This window comes from Lactuca serriola, chromosome 4 (assembly GCF_051521515.1).
Source record: "Lactuca serriola cultivar US96UC23 chromosome 4, Lser_US96UC23_V15, whole genome shotgun sequence".
NCBI classification, from domain to species: Eukaryota; Viridiplantae; Streptophyta; class Magnoliopsida; order Asterales; family Asteraceae; genus Lactuca; species Lactuca serriola.
In genome coordinates, this window is record NC_136411.1 from 57,729,873 (window position 1) to 57,744,405 (window position 14,533).

The 14,533-nt window shown below is 33.0% G+C and overlaps 2 protein-coding genes across 2 annotated transcripts; one reads left to right on the plus strand and one right to left on the minus strand.

The window, feature by feature from the left end:
* The first annotated feature begins 5,305 nt into the window (after positions 1-5,305).
* LOC145098407 (uncharacterized) lies at positions 5,306-6,214 on the plus strand. The gene has a single exon (XM_079036039.1). The coding sequence runs from the start codon at positions 5,306-5,308 to the stop codon at positions 6,212-6,214; it is 909 nt and encodes a 302-aa protein (XP_078892165.1).
* A 1,500-nt stretch (positions 6,215-7,714) lies between these two features.
* Positions 7,715-13,824, minus strand: LOC145101649 (phospholipase D beta 1-like). Its single transcript, XM_079038895.1, has 10 exons — positions 12,151-13,824; positions 11,926-12,042; positions 11,177-11,371; positions 10,823-11,074; positions 10,492-10,560; positions 10,263-10,410; positions 9,967-10,115; positions 8,505-8,672; positions 8,215-8,412; positions 7,715-8,144 (listed from the first exon to the last, which is right to left on the minus strand). The coding sequence occupies exons 1-10, from the start codon at positions 13,252-13,254 to the stop codon at positions 7,851-7,853; spliced, it is 2,694 nt and encodes an 897-aa protein (XP_078895021.1). The 5' UTR covers positions 13,255-13,824; the 3' UTR covers positions 7,715-7,850.
* Positions 13,825-14,533: the final 709 nt, after the last annotated feature.

Below are 14,533 nucleotides of genomic sequence, written 5' to 3' on the forward strand. Positions count from 1 at the left end.
GTGCTTTATATCTATCTATTTCACCATTTGACTTGTATTTAATCTTATAAACCCATTTACATCCAATTGGTTTCCTATTTTTAGGTAAATCAGTTATTTCCCATGTATTATTTCGATGAAGTGCTTCCATTTCATCATTCATAGCTTTAATCCAATTAGGATCAAAAAAAGCTTCATTATAACTTTTTGGTTCAACAGTTTTATCAAGATTAGAAATAACACACTTAGTTTCAGAATCAAGAAAAGAATAGTTAATAGTTCTTTCAACACCATATTTATACTTACCTTCTACAATATAATCAGAAAACTTAACAGGCATATGAGACTCACGCCTAGATCTAGAGACACCTATAGACTGATCCAAAGAAGGGGTTAAGACTGATTGACTACTTTCCTCAGATACACTCGAAGAAGAAGGAACAGATGAATCAGTAGGAGGCACAACTGCCTCGCCACCAGGGTTGACAAAATTACTAGAATCAACATCATCCATACCAATGGCTGCATCAGCACCATCCAACTGAGACTCTACTCTCAGCTCATCAAGATTAATATAATCATTTATATATTTATTATTATCAAATTCATCACAGGAAAAGAGATCACTAGGGCCAAAAATATTCGAAACTTTATCAACAGAAGTTGATTTCAACTTGTATGGAAAAACAGACTCATAAAACTTCACATCCCTGGATACAAAAGAAGAATTAGTATCCAAACTAAGGAGTTTATAAGCCTTTTTATCAGAACAATAACCTAAAAGAATACATTTTTCAGCACGTTCAGACAATTTATCAGAAACATTTGGTTTAACAGCAAAACATAGACAACCAAAAACCCTTAAATAATCAAAATTAGGAGTTCTTTGAAAAACCAACTCATAAGGTGATTGACCATTTAAAACAGAAGTAGGCATTCTATTTATTAAACAAACAGAAGTCAAAACAGCATCTCCCCAATACTTAACAGGAACTCCTGATTGAAATAAAAGAGATCGAGCAACATTATGGATATGCCTATGCTTTCTCTCCACAACTCCATTTTGTTGTGGAGTATAAGCACATGACATTTGATGAATTATGCCCTTTTCAAAACAAAAGAACTTCATTTGATTATTAACAAACTCAGTACCATTGTCTGAACGTACTATTTTAACATTAACATTAAATTGATTTAAAAGAATATTAACAAAGGATTTAAAACAATCAAAAACCTCAATTTTAGATTTTAAAAGAAATACCCAAGTGGCCCTAGTAAAATCATCCACAATAGTCAGAAAATACTTAAACCCTTCGACAGAAGCAAGCCTATAAGGACCCCAGACATCTATGTGAACCAATTCACCTAACTTCGTTGATGTATGTTGACTTTGTGAAAAAGGTTCTCGAGTTTGTTTTGATTTATGACAAACATCACAAGGAGGAAGAGATTCATTTCCAAGTTTTAGAATACCCTTTAAAGATATTAAAGCTTGGTCTGCTGGATGACCAAGTCTACTATGCCAAGTTAGTTTAGAAACATAACATTTAGACACACTATTTGTTGAAATACCTGAGGGAACACAATCAAGATAGTATAATCCCCCAGACTCTCTACCATTCTCCACCATCTTCTTTGATAGTGAATCCTGGATTTTACAAGTATGTTCAGAAAAAAACAACCTCACAGCCACTGTCTTTACAAAGTTTATGGACAGACAAAAGATTAACATTGAAATCAGGAACAGCAAAGACATCAAATAAGGTAAGATGTGAGGATAATTGAAGATTCCCTATTTTATTAATAGAAGCTGAAGAACCATTAGGATGTTTAATAGACAGATTCAGTTTAGACACATCTATAGCATCTTTAAGTTGTGACTCAGAAGCTATCATATGTTGATTAGCTCCTGAATCAACAATCCAGCTTTGAAAATCATTTGAACTAGCAAAAGAATTACAACATTGAAACATAGACATACCTGCCATATTTGCAGTAGCAGGCACATCATCACAAGCAGGATTCTCACTAATGAGACGCAAAAACTTAGAATATTGCTCACTAGTAAGAAAATGAGCATCACTCCCAAGACCAGACTCAGAAGAAACAGACTTGCTATTGTTAGCACTAACAGAAGAAGAGTTGACAAAACCAGATTTGTTTTGATTATTACTTTCATTTTTAAATTTGAAATCCTTTGGATAACCAATTAGTTTATAACATCTTTCTATAGTGTGACCTTTAAGATTGCAATGTTTGCATTGTAATCCTTGGTTCTTAAACCTAACTTGATTCTGCCCTCGTTTAAAATCATTAACTTTGCTATTAAACACAGAAACTTGAGGTTTTGAAGAAATAGTAGACCCAAGAGACCCATTCTTTTGAAGAGACTCTTCTCTAGAAAGAATAGAGAAGGCAGATTTAACATTAGGTAAAGGTTCCATCAAAAGAATGTGACTCTTGACTTGATTATAAACATCATCAAGTCCACTAACAAATTGCATTAATTTCATCAATTTTGAATTATCATTAAGTTTTGTAGCTGCCTCACATACACATTCAGTTAAACTAGTTAAACCATCAAACTCCTTCCACAAAGAATCTAATTTACTAAAATAGTCAGAAAGAGAGGAACCATTTTGTTTTAATGTGTTGATCTGCTGATGAATATTAAAGATTACCGATCCATCAGATTTATTGTATGTTTCAAACAATTCATCCCAGATATCTTTAGCATTATCTGAATACACATGACTAGTATATATAGTTTCAGAAATTGACCCTAGAATCCAATTACAGACAACAGCATTTACACGTTCCCATTTAAAAGCTTTAGATTTATCAGTACTTTCAAGAGTAATAGTACCATCCACAAAGCCCAATTTATTTCTAGCTTTAAGACCTCTAGACATAGCACTACGCCACAATCGATAATTCTCATTACCAGTCAGCTTAACAGTTATAATAGACGTTACATTATTATCAGAAGGATGGACATATAAAGGATCATCAAAATCTACAGGAGTTTCCTTAGGAACACCACTCCCATCAGAAGTTTCACCAGCCATAGTAAATCACAAGTAACAATCAAGAAACCAAATAGCAAAACAGATCACGAAAAAAAAAAACCAACACTAGTGTTGACTTAAAGTCCAGATGGTCACCACAGTATGTCGGGGCCCAAGACAATCAACACAGTGTGAAAAAAACAAATCAGCTTCGAGAAGCAACCAACAAATAACAGATGTACTCAAAACATCAAAAAATTCCAGATCTACAGCTAGAAAATAGAGAGAAGGGAACGAGAAACCCTCACAGTGCACTAGGCAAAAAAGATGGACAACGTCGACTCCCTAAATCCGTTTCCTACAAGGGTTTATCAGTGATGAAATCTGACCCCAAGAGGATTATTTCAGATTAATAGGGATTGATCGACAACGTTGGAGAGTTTTAGTCTACTTCACAGCAACGCTTAGTCAGATCTCGAATCGCAGTATCCCTGAAAGATTAAACAAACAACTCGCAGTACCAAGATCTCAACAAATAGACTCTAGATTTAGGGAAATAAAACAAAAATCCTAAAGTGAACTTATTTAATCGCAAAAAACAAAAAAGAAAGTATACCTTTCACAGATCGTCCAAAGTAGAAACACCAAAGACGAGCAAGAACAAGAAGCGACCGTCAGGATCAACGAAGACGAGCCTTAAGCTCTGATACCATGTTAAAAAACTCACAAAACAAACTTCCCAACATCACCATTTCTCATATCAATTTAAGATCAAGAAACAGGTGGTTTTCAACATACTTACAACTCAAAACTCACTACAAAAACACTCAGATTGTCACTCAACCTAAGCTACTTCTAATGATCAAAAAATGAGAGAAAACAGAACTTATTACACAACCTTCTCTCTCACTCAAATACAACGAATCAGATATGATCAAGCTAACAACGAAGAACTCTCGAGAGATAAAACTGAGAGAAAAATATCTAGATCTAACAACTTCTTCTGTACTTCTTATCTCCAGAACCTTCTCTCCCTCTATTTATATCTCGGATTATATCCATAAATATAACCCGATCTAGATCCGACCCAGATTCAACCCGCGTGTCTTAACTTTATAACCTGCATACATCTTTCATCCTTCCAGAACACAACATTTACATAATATACCCTTCACAATTTTCTTAAAATAAATATGAGATTGTAACAAAATAAATGAACATTTTCAACACAAACTTATAAACCTAAATATAAACAATACTATAAGCAAGGAGAAAGAAAATATTTTCGAAATAGAAAATAATATAAACAAAAATATCAATCTAAAACAAATTATTGCCCATCAAATAAAAATGATTGTAAATGTTGGATATGTCAAGAAGACGGGCATAAAGCTTATGAATGTCCAAAAAAGACAAAGAAGGAAAAAGAAACAAATTTATTAAAAATTGCATATGATCTGGGATATGAACCTATAGAAGATTCAGATATAAATTCAGACATAGATATTTATGCATATACAACTGATTCTGATTCAGATGCAAATAAATAATCCTATGGAGAAAACATTATTGGGATTAGAGCGTGAGGGAAGCCTCATATCTAACCCATCCAAAGTATACATTGCTAAAGCATACATTGGTATGAAAATATCATCCGAAGTAAACAATGATAAAGTATACAGTGATATGAAAATATCACCAAAGCATACATTGATATGAAAATTTTCATTTCATCATTTGAAATATTAAAAGCAAACAAATATAAGCAATCATTTAGGTACTCAAGAGGCATAAACATTCAGGCATCAAACATATCGATATGGAAGCAATCATGAAGCAATTACAACATCAGCTCAAACAAAAGCAGGAGCAAAAAGCATCACTAATGAAGCAACTTGAAATAGTCAATCGAAAACTCAAAGTAGTCAATCGTGAAGAAGAACAGGTAAAACAAACATTACAAATTTTATCAGCCTATTCAGCACCCAAAGAAGAAGCAGCTAGCAACTCAACAACAAAGCAACCAAATGAAGAAATTCAAGAAATATCATCCGACGATAGTCCACTACATATAATACCTAAAATAGAAAAACAACCCCTCACATCCAATCTAGAGGAGTATCCACCACTTCAAGCAGATCATAAAAACATAAAGAAATGGTATGTGATATTCAACGAAGAAAACAAAGGAATTTACGACGATTAGGGAATCGTCAATTCGTATATTCTTGGAAAAAATGTCATTCATAAGAGCTACAAAACAAAAAATGAAGCAGAAGCTGCATACAACGAAGCATACAAAGCAGTAATAAGAGATAATGTCGAATGTTCAAAAACAGTCCTTCTTGCACCTTAAAAACCCATATCTATTTCCACCACAAAAAAAACTTATATCCATCCCAAAATCTCTTAATCAATTACATGCCAAAATCGCCCTTGAAGCCATTCCATCAACCAAAGAAAAAGAAGCCATGAAAAAACCAACTACCCAAAATTTTGCTAAACTATTGGATAGTCTTGTCTCATACACAAAAGTTCATTATTTAATGGGTTTCTACCTAGTAGCCAGGCGCCCAGGCCCCAAAGCAGTCTTCCTAGCCGATTTATCCGATCTTATGACTTTATGGGATTATTTTATTCATGGATTTATCGATACCATCTACTTAGAAGGAACCAATCTCCACTGCATCAGCGAATTTCCATCAGCTGTACAAACCGTAATAAGAAATTATAAGACACGCTTTGCCAAACAAGAACGAGGATTATTCATAAAAATGCATTCTAGTTATCCAATCTTTGATGAAGATTCACAACTACTTGTCCCAAGCATTACCTTCATAAACATGGGAATCAGCAATGGTTCGAAACCTACAAAAGATGATCTAACCCATGAAATACCAACACAGGATCATCTATTTTTCACACTTGTCGGTGTCTATTTAGCATCATCCCACATAGGCAACGGTAAAGATCAAAAGTCAAGAGTCAGAGTAAATTATGCCAGTAAAAACTTCGTTATATATTCTCTAACAGACAGTGAAATAACCCCAGAAGTATTAAAAGCAATTGAAACTTTCGAACAACCGTTCGAAAAAATTTCCCATCAATTAGCAGAATTATCTGATGATCTAAAGAAACAGCTTTGTAAACACATCATGCATGCACCACGACACAATTGCAGTCACTGTAAAGAAAATATCGAAGAAACACCCTTCATGGAAGACTAACGTCAGCCATGACCAAAGCACACATCGTTCAGAAATATATGTCCTTTCGGTGGCGGGAGGAATGATGCAAGCAATGACGGAAAAAGCCATTATTATTGAAGAATTATTGAAGACACATGTCCTTTCAATGTGGAAGGGATTGTAATTATTTGTTATTTGTCGTTGTATAATTATTGTTTGTATTTGTCGGTAGAATATGACATAAAGTAGTGTCGGTAGAATGTAATATAAAGTGTAAGACCCTCCATAGTCTAGGGGTCTAAAATATAAATATATGTTTGTCGTATTGCAATCATACGATTGCAACAATAATTGTAACCGGCTCTTTCGAGCCTATAAATAGGGTCTTTGCCCATAAGAAATAAACAAGAGTTATTTGAGTGTTTAAGACTTGAGTTGAATCTCAAAGTTCTTCATTTGTTAAAATAATTTGTCTATTTCTGAATAGCAGAGCCCTATCCAAAACTATCCACATAATCATCCAATTACTCAACATAATCCATCATCAATATAATCCAACGTATCATTCAGGTATAATCTTCTCCTAATCTTTATTAATTTCATCATGTCTTTAAATTTGTATATCATATTTTACCGACAAATACAAACAATAATTATACAACGACAAATAACAAATAATAATTTCTTTCACAACAAAAGGACAAGTGTCTTCAATAATAATGGTTTTATACGTCATTGCTTGCGTCATTCCTCCCGCCACCGAAAGGACATATATTTCTGAATGATGTGTGCTTTGGTCATGGCTGATGTTAGTCTTCCATGAAAGGTGTTTCTTCGATAGTTTCTTTACAGTGACTACAATTATGTAATGGTGCATGCATGATGTGTTTACAAAGTTGTTTATTGAGATCACCAGGTAATTCAGCTAGATGATGAGAAAGTTTTACGAATGGTTGTTCGAAAGTTTCAATTGCTTTTAACGTTATGGTAACGAAAGACAACAATTGTTTTCCTCTCTTCTTCCTCTCTGTTTGTTTAGCCTCACGACGACGTTTTCATGGACAAACACCCCCCCCCCCCTTTTGTTGTTTTCATGGCGTTTTCCGATTCAATGTCACAAAAACAGAAAAGGGAATACAGCCTAAAAAGTTGAAAAAAATATTAATGGAAACCCTTGCTACAAAGAACATAATGTAAAAAACGAGTCAATCGGAGTTCATTTGAGAAAGATATGATGGTTCAAAGTTGACAAAAAATAAAAATCATGCAAATGCAAAATCACAATCCATTATATGTGTAATTTCTTAATTTCTTTTTTTTTTTTTTGGCTATTATTTGGAATGTAATCAATGAAATCTACTAAAGTTGTTTTTTTCCTGTTTTTTGCATCTAAAAATATCAAAAATAAAACAAATAATGTTTCATCTCCGTGACCAATTTTTTATAATAACTAATCATTCAATTTAATTCTAAAACAGCTTAAAATATAACAATACAATTAAACAAAGTTAAAATATACGAACTTAAACTTGAAACAACTAAAATAAACTAAAAATATATATAAAACGTATGACAAAAAATAAAACTTCAACACCAAATTTGAATTTGATGTAATACTATTAATAACAACAAATTTACGTTCTTTTTTACAACAAAAAATTCCTAACTTTGATAGTCAGATAGTCAAATTCTCTTGAATTCCCGAAAAAGACCCAACAATTTGGCCACCAACATCCAGAAACTCAAGAGTTCCATCAAGAGATCTCACCTTTCCCGATCGTTCAACGCGAACAGGGTACTTCAACAAATGACCCTTCATCTCGCATCTCTCATTTGAAGCAAATTTCGCCCAGTTTGCTTCTGCCATTGATCTAACCTGTCTTACACACTCAATAGATTCTGGATGCTTGAACTTGTCATCAATCGTCCCAAGATGCTCGGCCCATAGCGACATTCGATATCCGTAAACCTAGATTCATTACAAACCAATTGTTTTACACTTTTACTCTACGAATTGAATGATTTTGAAGTGAAATTACCTGTCCTCGTGGATCCATTTGTTTTCTTCCCCATGTATTATGAGGTTGGTAAGCTCCCATTGCAATCTCTGTGTCTCGATTTCCTTCCATTGATCGTTGATTGATGTTTGCAGATCCGATAATCACATACTCATCGTCTACTATTATTCCTTTTGAATGTACATAGATCATGAATCTCCCGTTCTTACGACTCAACCCCTGAAACAAATCAAAAACAAGTACAGATTTAAGATTGAAATTGGATAAAGATATTGGTTGATTGAATTTGAATTTGAAGGTTTGTAACCTACCTCAGGAGTATTGTCATTAGGCAAATCGGTCTTAGGATTAGGGGTGGTGTTTTCGCGGTTGCCAAGACAGAAAAAGTTCAGATAGTCTTGTGGTGACTCTGCTTCCTCTAGTCCAACATCCAACAAAGCTTTGTAGATTGTCTCATACATCATTTGCATTGTTTTGTTCTATAAGGTTAAAAGTCAAAACCTAATCATTAATAATCTAGTAAACTGTAATACTCCATATGGTTTGTTATCTTTTCTAAATACAAAGAGTTGGTGGAAAAAGTCAGAAAAGGAATTTGTGATTGGAAAAATAAGTCAAGTCCTTATCATTTTCTGGAAGACTACAAATGATTCGTCTATGCACATATATTGGCCGATTATTTTCTACTTTGAGTTTTAATTGGGCTGAGAATTCTAATGGAGTAGTGGTGGAAGTGATTAATTGGATATTAATAAGGAGATGATTAATTGGATGAAGTTATCGTTAGGCCTCTTAAAGCGTACAATGGATGGATCAGATGACGCTTGAAGTGAAGAATCATAATTTTGGGTATTATGTTTGTTTGCCCATTCTATTATTTTAGTATGTTTTTTGATGTTTGGGTATTATGTTTGTTTGCCTCTTTATCCAAAAACAAATATCTCAACACTAATATATTTTTGGAAAAATGACTTAAAAGCACAACGAAGTTTCAAAATCATTAAAAAAAATCTCAATTATGTTTTATCTGTTCAAAAAAATCCAATGAACTTAATTTTTTGTCAAAAAAGTCCAACAAAGTTCCAAACCTCTCAAAAAATCCCAATTTTATTTTGTTTAAGTTCGTTGGGGTTTTTTTTAACAGTCAAAACATGATTGGAGTTTTTTAAACGTTTTGGAAACTTCGTTGGTGTAACAAGTCATTTTTCTGATACGGTAATGAGCCACGTCATTTGTTTCTCTTATTTGACTTTCAGGAAAGTGTAACTTAGTTGGACTTTTTAGACAAAATGTTAAGTTTGTTGAGTTTTTTTGAACAGACAAAACATAATTGATATTTTTTAAACGATTTGGAAACTTAATTGGGCTTGTAAGTCATTTTCCCTATATTTTTTGGTACACGAGGACGTAACTGATTGATTGGTACAACCTTTTTTTGGGTGCATGTTAAGATTAACAAGTTGATAAACACAAAACACGATAATTAAATATGTAAAGAAAATAAAGAACACAAGGATTTAATTTGATTAATTCGATCGGAGAATTCAAACTATGTCTGTAGACGAACTAAATCTTAACATTTGAATGAAGTAAGTAGTTATTTGGAATTGAATTCCTTGTGTTAAAGGAAGCATTGTGTAATTCATTTTTAACTTTGGTATTTTGGGAATTTCAGGGAGTTTAATTCCTTGTATACTTACTGTTAATAACTTGAATAACTTTGTTAAACTATTTGCCTTCATAAAGACCATATTCAATTTTTTAAATGGATACCTGCCAAAATAGAATTCTTTGTGTAGCGGAACCTGTGGGGACACCCTCTGGCCACATAGGGATGACGACATACACAGCAAATCTTTCATGTGCTCTGATTTTATTAGCAATCTTTAGAGCAATCTCCATTGGAATCAAATTATTAGCACCTAAAAAAGAAAACAAATAGCAGATGTTAAAATATTATCATGCTGATGTGTAATTCATTACATGTAAAATATATATATATATATATATATATATATATATATATATATATATATATATATATATATATATATATATATATTTCTTACCCAAATCTTTATAATTACTCCAATTATATGATGATCCAATGAAGTATTGATTCTCAATATAGATGAAATGTTGGGCACCACGAATAGCCGTTACATATGCAGAATGTATGCTCATATCAATAAGCACATTCTTCCCACAAAACAAATTCTGTTTATACAAATTTATCAATAAATACCTTTATAAACATTTCATGATTATTTATTAAATATATTTATTCTAATTGACCACCTTGGTTGTAGCTTCTTTCGGATCTTTTGGGAACCCTTTAACCGAATTTGAATCAATAGAACGAAAAATCTTCATACAATAAAAACAAAATCCTGTTACATAACTTTTCAATAACAATATTGTATTTTGAGTAAATTGCAAAATTGGTCCCTGTTATATCCCAAAAAGTTCAGTTTGAGTCAATTTCTTTTTTCATTAGCGTGGTCAGTCCAAAAATGAAACTTCCATGCAGATTTGGTCCCTCAAATTAACTTCCGTCTAAAAAAAGGACTCAAACTGCACTTTTTGGGATATCACAGGGACCAATTTTGTAATTTACAATTTCTTTTACCTGTACATGCCAGCCTTCAGGGTCCTGATCACTAAGGCAAGGTTCATCATTAACAGTTAAAAACTCTGGCATAGTGTCAATTTTGACTAAAGCATCATCATACATAGCCTTTAATTTTTTTACACCACTAGCTTTTGAAGCCTTTAGCCATCTCTCCTCAAAGTTTTTCATAATATCATATGCAGCTGGACCATCAATTTTACTATGTAAATCATGCCATGGTTCTCTAGGACAACCCGCAAGATTATTACCCTTTTTTTAAAATAAAACATCATTCATCAATGATATATTAAAATCGTTCAAATTTTTTAATATAGTTTATAATGATTAAATCAAAAGTTGTAAATAAAATACCGTGAAAGTAGGATTGTGAAAGTCGTCGGCATGTATTGTGTCTAGGGTTTTAAATATCGGATGCTTTGGATTATCGTATCGACCATTACATAGATCAAGTCCTCCAATGAAAGATATAATTTTTCTTTTACCATTTTTAGTATCAGCATCTACAATTACTGTTTTTTGGTGATGTGTATAGATAGTTCCAACTTCCTAAAAAAACAAATTGAAAAAGACATTCATGCATGATTAAATTAAGAGTCAGCTACAAAAAGGTCTATGTGCAATTTGACGTTTACCAAAGTTTTTGGATTTTGGACCTTTTTTTAAAGTTTCGTATCAACTTTAGTCCCTGAGATTTCTGGTATTTAGTCTTTATTACAAGGTTCAGGGACCAAAAACGATACTGAACCTTGAAATAAGGACCAAAAATGAAAAAAGTTTCAATTTTTGAATAAACATAGTAAAAATCATAAATAACAAGGGATTAGTTTCGTAATTGTAAGTTACAAAATGGTGCCTATTATTTCTAACTTTTACCATTTTTTGTCCAAATATGAAATATATTTATAATTTTGATCCTTATTTCAAGGTTTTATATCGATTTTGGTCCGTATTTCAAGGTTTCTGGACTAAAAACGATATGAAACCTTAAAAATAAGAAGGAAAACTGAAAAAGTTTTAAATTTAGACCAACTTGGTAAAAATCAGAAAGCATAGGGATCATTCTTGTAATTTATTCTTAATTGAATGCAATGGATGCATACCTGCTTTTTGGCCCAACTATGTTTCTTCCCAGCCATACGAGCACAAAGCATGACTTGCACTGAAGAGTTCTTAAAAAAACGTCGTGTCTCTTCATCATGTGTAGCCATCAATCCATCCTAAAAATATTAATCTTTAAAATTTGCCAATTCCTAAAAAGAAATCATATTTAAAGACACCCAAAATCTATAGTTATAAACACATTATTTGTTGAAGAAATTATATACCACTTTGTAGCCCATGATGTTTCTTGAAGTAGGATCATCCCAAACAAGAAGCAAAACTTTAACACCTTCAAGTGATTTTATCTTAAGAAGATCACCAAGTGTGTGTTTTGGTGCATTGACTGTCTCACGAACAAGTTTGACTTCATGCCATACAGACCATCCAGTGATATAAACAAGACGTTTAGCATTTTGAATTGCATTAAATATGTCAATCCAACATGTCCCATGAACATAATGCATGCCACCATCAAGCTCACTACATGGAAGGCTATTATCAGGTACATGTGCATCTTGATACAGAGTAACTTTCCCTCCTTTTCTCAATGGAAAATAAGTACCTGGAACCCCAAAATATTTAAGGCCAGCTCCAACTCCATTGTTATATGAGCTCAATTTTTCAATCTGTTCATACTGCATTGCAAGTTTTAAAGAAGCTTCTTTCTTGAAAGGTTTCCCATTTGTGTTCATCAATGGAAAGAATCCTTCAATTTTGGATCCGGAATATATATCTTTAACTGGAATCGCTACAACTCCTATAAGTTGAGATCCAACTGTATCACTGTCTTTCACGAGGAAATGAACTTCAGAAGCATAATGTGCGACATGAACATCAAATCGTTGATTCCAGATAGGGTTTTCGATGTTCTTAATCACGTATGTTTTTCCAATAACTGCATTTGCTATAGCAATGGTGACATACGGATCGCTGGTGTTGAACATGTCCATGCTTGGAAGGTCTTTTGCTTCGTGAACCCAAATTGTTAGATTCCCATGTAAGAGTAGAACATTCAAGGGCTTTTTACGAGAACCAATGGATTGTATTTGAGTGTGTGGTGAATCGAAAAGCGTGTCTGAGTATTGAAGAGAAGAGCTTTGAGGTGAATCAGTCGAGCTTTTTTGAGATCGATATTCCACACTTCTGGTAAGAGTAGCGATAGGTTGTTGTTGCTTTTCCGACTCACAATGTGCGCTAGATGATGTTGATGCTGTAGGAGATGCGATAGCCGGTGATTCATCCTCACACACATTGAAACGACGTAGCTTTTGATTTTTAGGCGGTGGTGGTTGTGATTGTGACGGTGGACATGAAGCGTTTTTATCCATTCAATAAACAGGGATGTCTAGATATTCATACAGATATATGTATGTATATACCAGAAGATAGATAAAAATCAGGGTTCTTCACTTATTGTTCATTCTAATATGCTATTGTATGTACACATAAGCATTTAGGGTTACGATCTATACCATACAAAACTGGTTTTGGTTCCTCTAGAGCGTCATTTACATCGTTAATTGTATTCAAACGTCAGAAGTACCCCCTAAATCTAAGAAATTACATGCATTGAAAATTTGTAATTGAATCGGGATTATCTAAAATCGGTCTGAAAAAACCTAAGCTGTATACGTAAAATTGTATTGAAAAACATAAAAACTCGATTGGAGCACACCTTTGATCCCTGAAAATGGAAGATGTTGATGAATGATGAGAGGAAACTGATTAGATGCAGAGACGGAAATTGGAGAAAGAAAATGGGGTTGTGAATTGCGATTGGAACGCATAAACTTCACATTTTGTTACCGGTTTTCCTGCAATAACGACCAATAGAAATTATAAGGAAATTTTGGTTTCGCTAGTCCACTGGATGGTCGAACATCTAGCTACCTTCTATCAATTGTGGATTTTTGAATGAATCGATCAAAGGACTCAACAAGTTTGATATTTTGGGAAGATTCTATTCGATCAATAAACCGCCAACAAGATTTCAAAATCTCAACTGAATATTTTGTTCGCATTAAAGGAAAGTTTTCTTAGCATCAAAAATTTATTTTCACTTCAAAGAAATTAAAAAAAAAAAAAAAACCACATCGAAATCTTAATATTTTATCGATAAATAAAGTATTTTTTTTATTATTGACTATTTATCATTTTATTAAAACACATCAATTATAATATGAGAATAAGACATACGAGTGAATAAGGGGTGGAACAGGTACCGACCTGACTCTTGAGAATCTTGAATACTGAAACGGAGGAAAAAACCATATCAAGTACCGAACTAAAGTAACATTACGAGTGTTTGGTACTAGCACCGATGATACAGATTCACGTATTTTGTGATTTTAGAGTATTGAGTGTCGTTCCATATGTTTAATTTGGTACCAAAACTGATATGTGGTCGCGATTTGGTATCAAGCGTTCATCCCTAATAAGATATATTTAGTCATTATGGCTTGTGAATTACAACAAACTAGCCTAAATTTTTTCTTATTCTTCAAAATAAGACGTATTCCATTGTGGGGTATCCATGAAAAACAAAATTTGCTACACATTTAAGGCAATTTTTTAGAGAATTTCAATCATTTACACTAATGAAATACA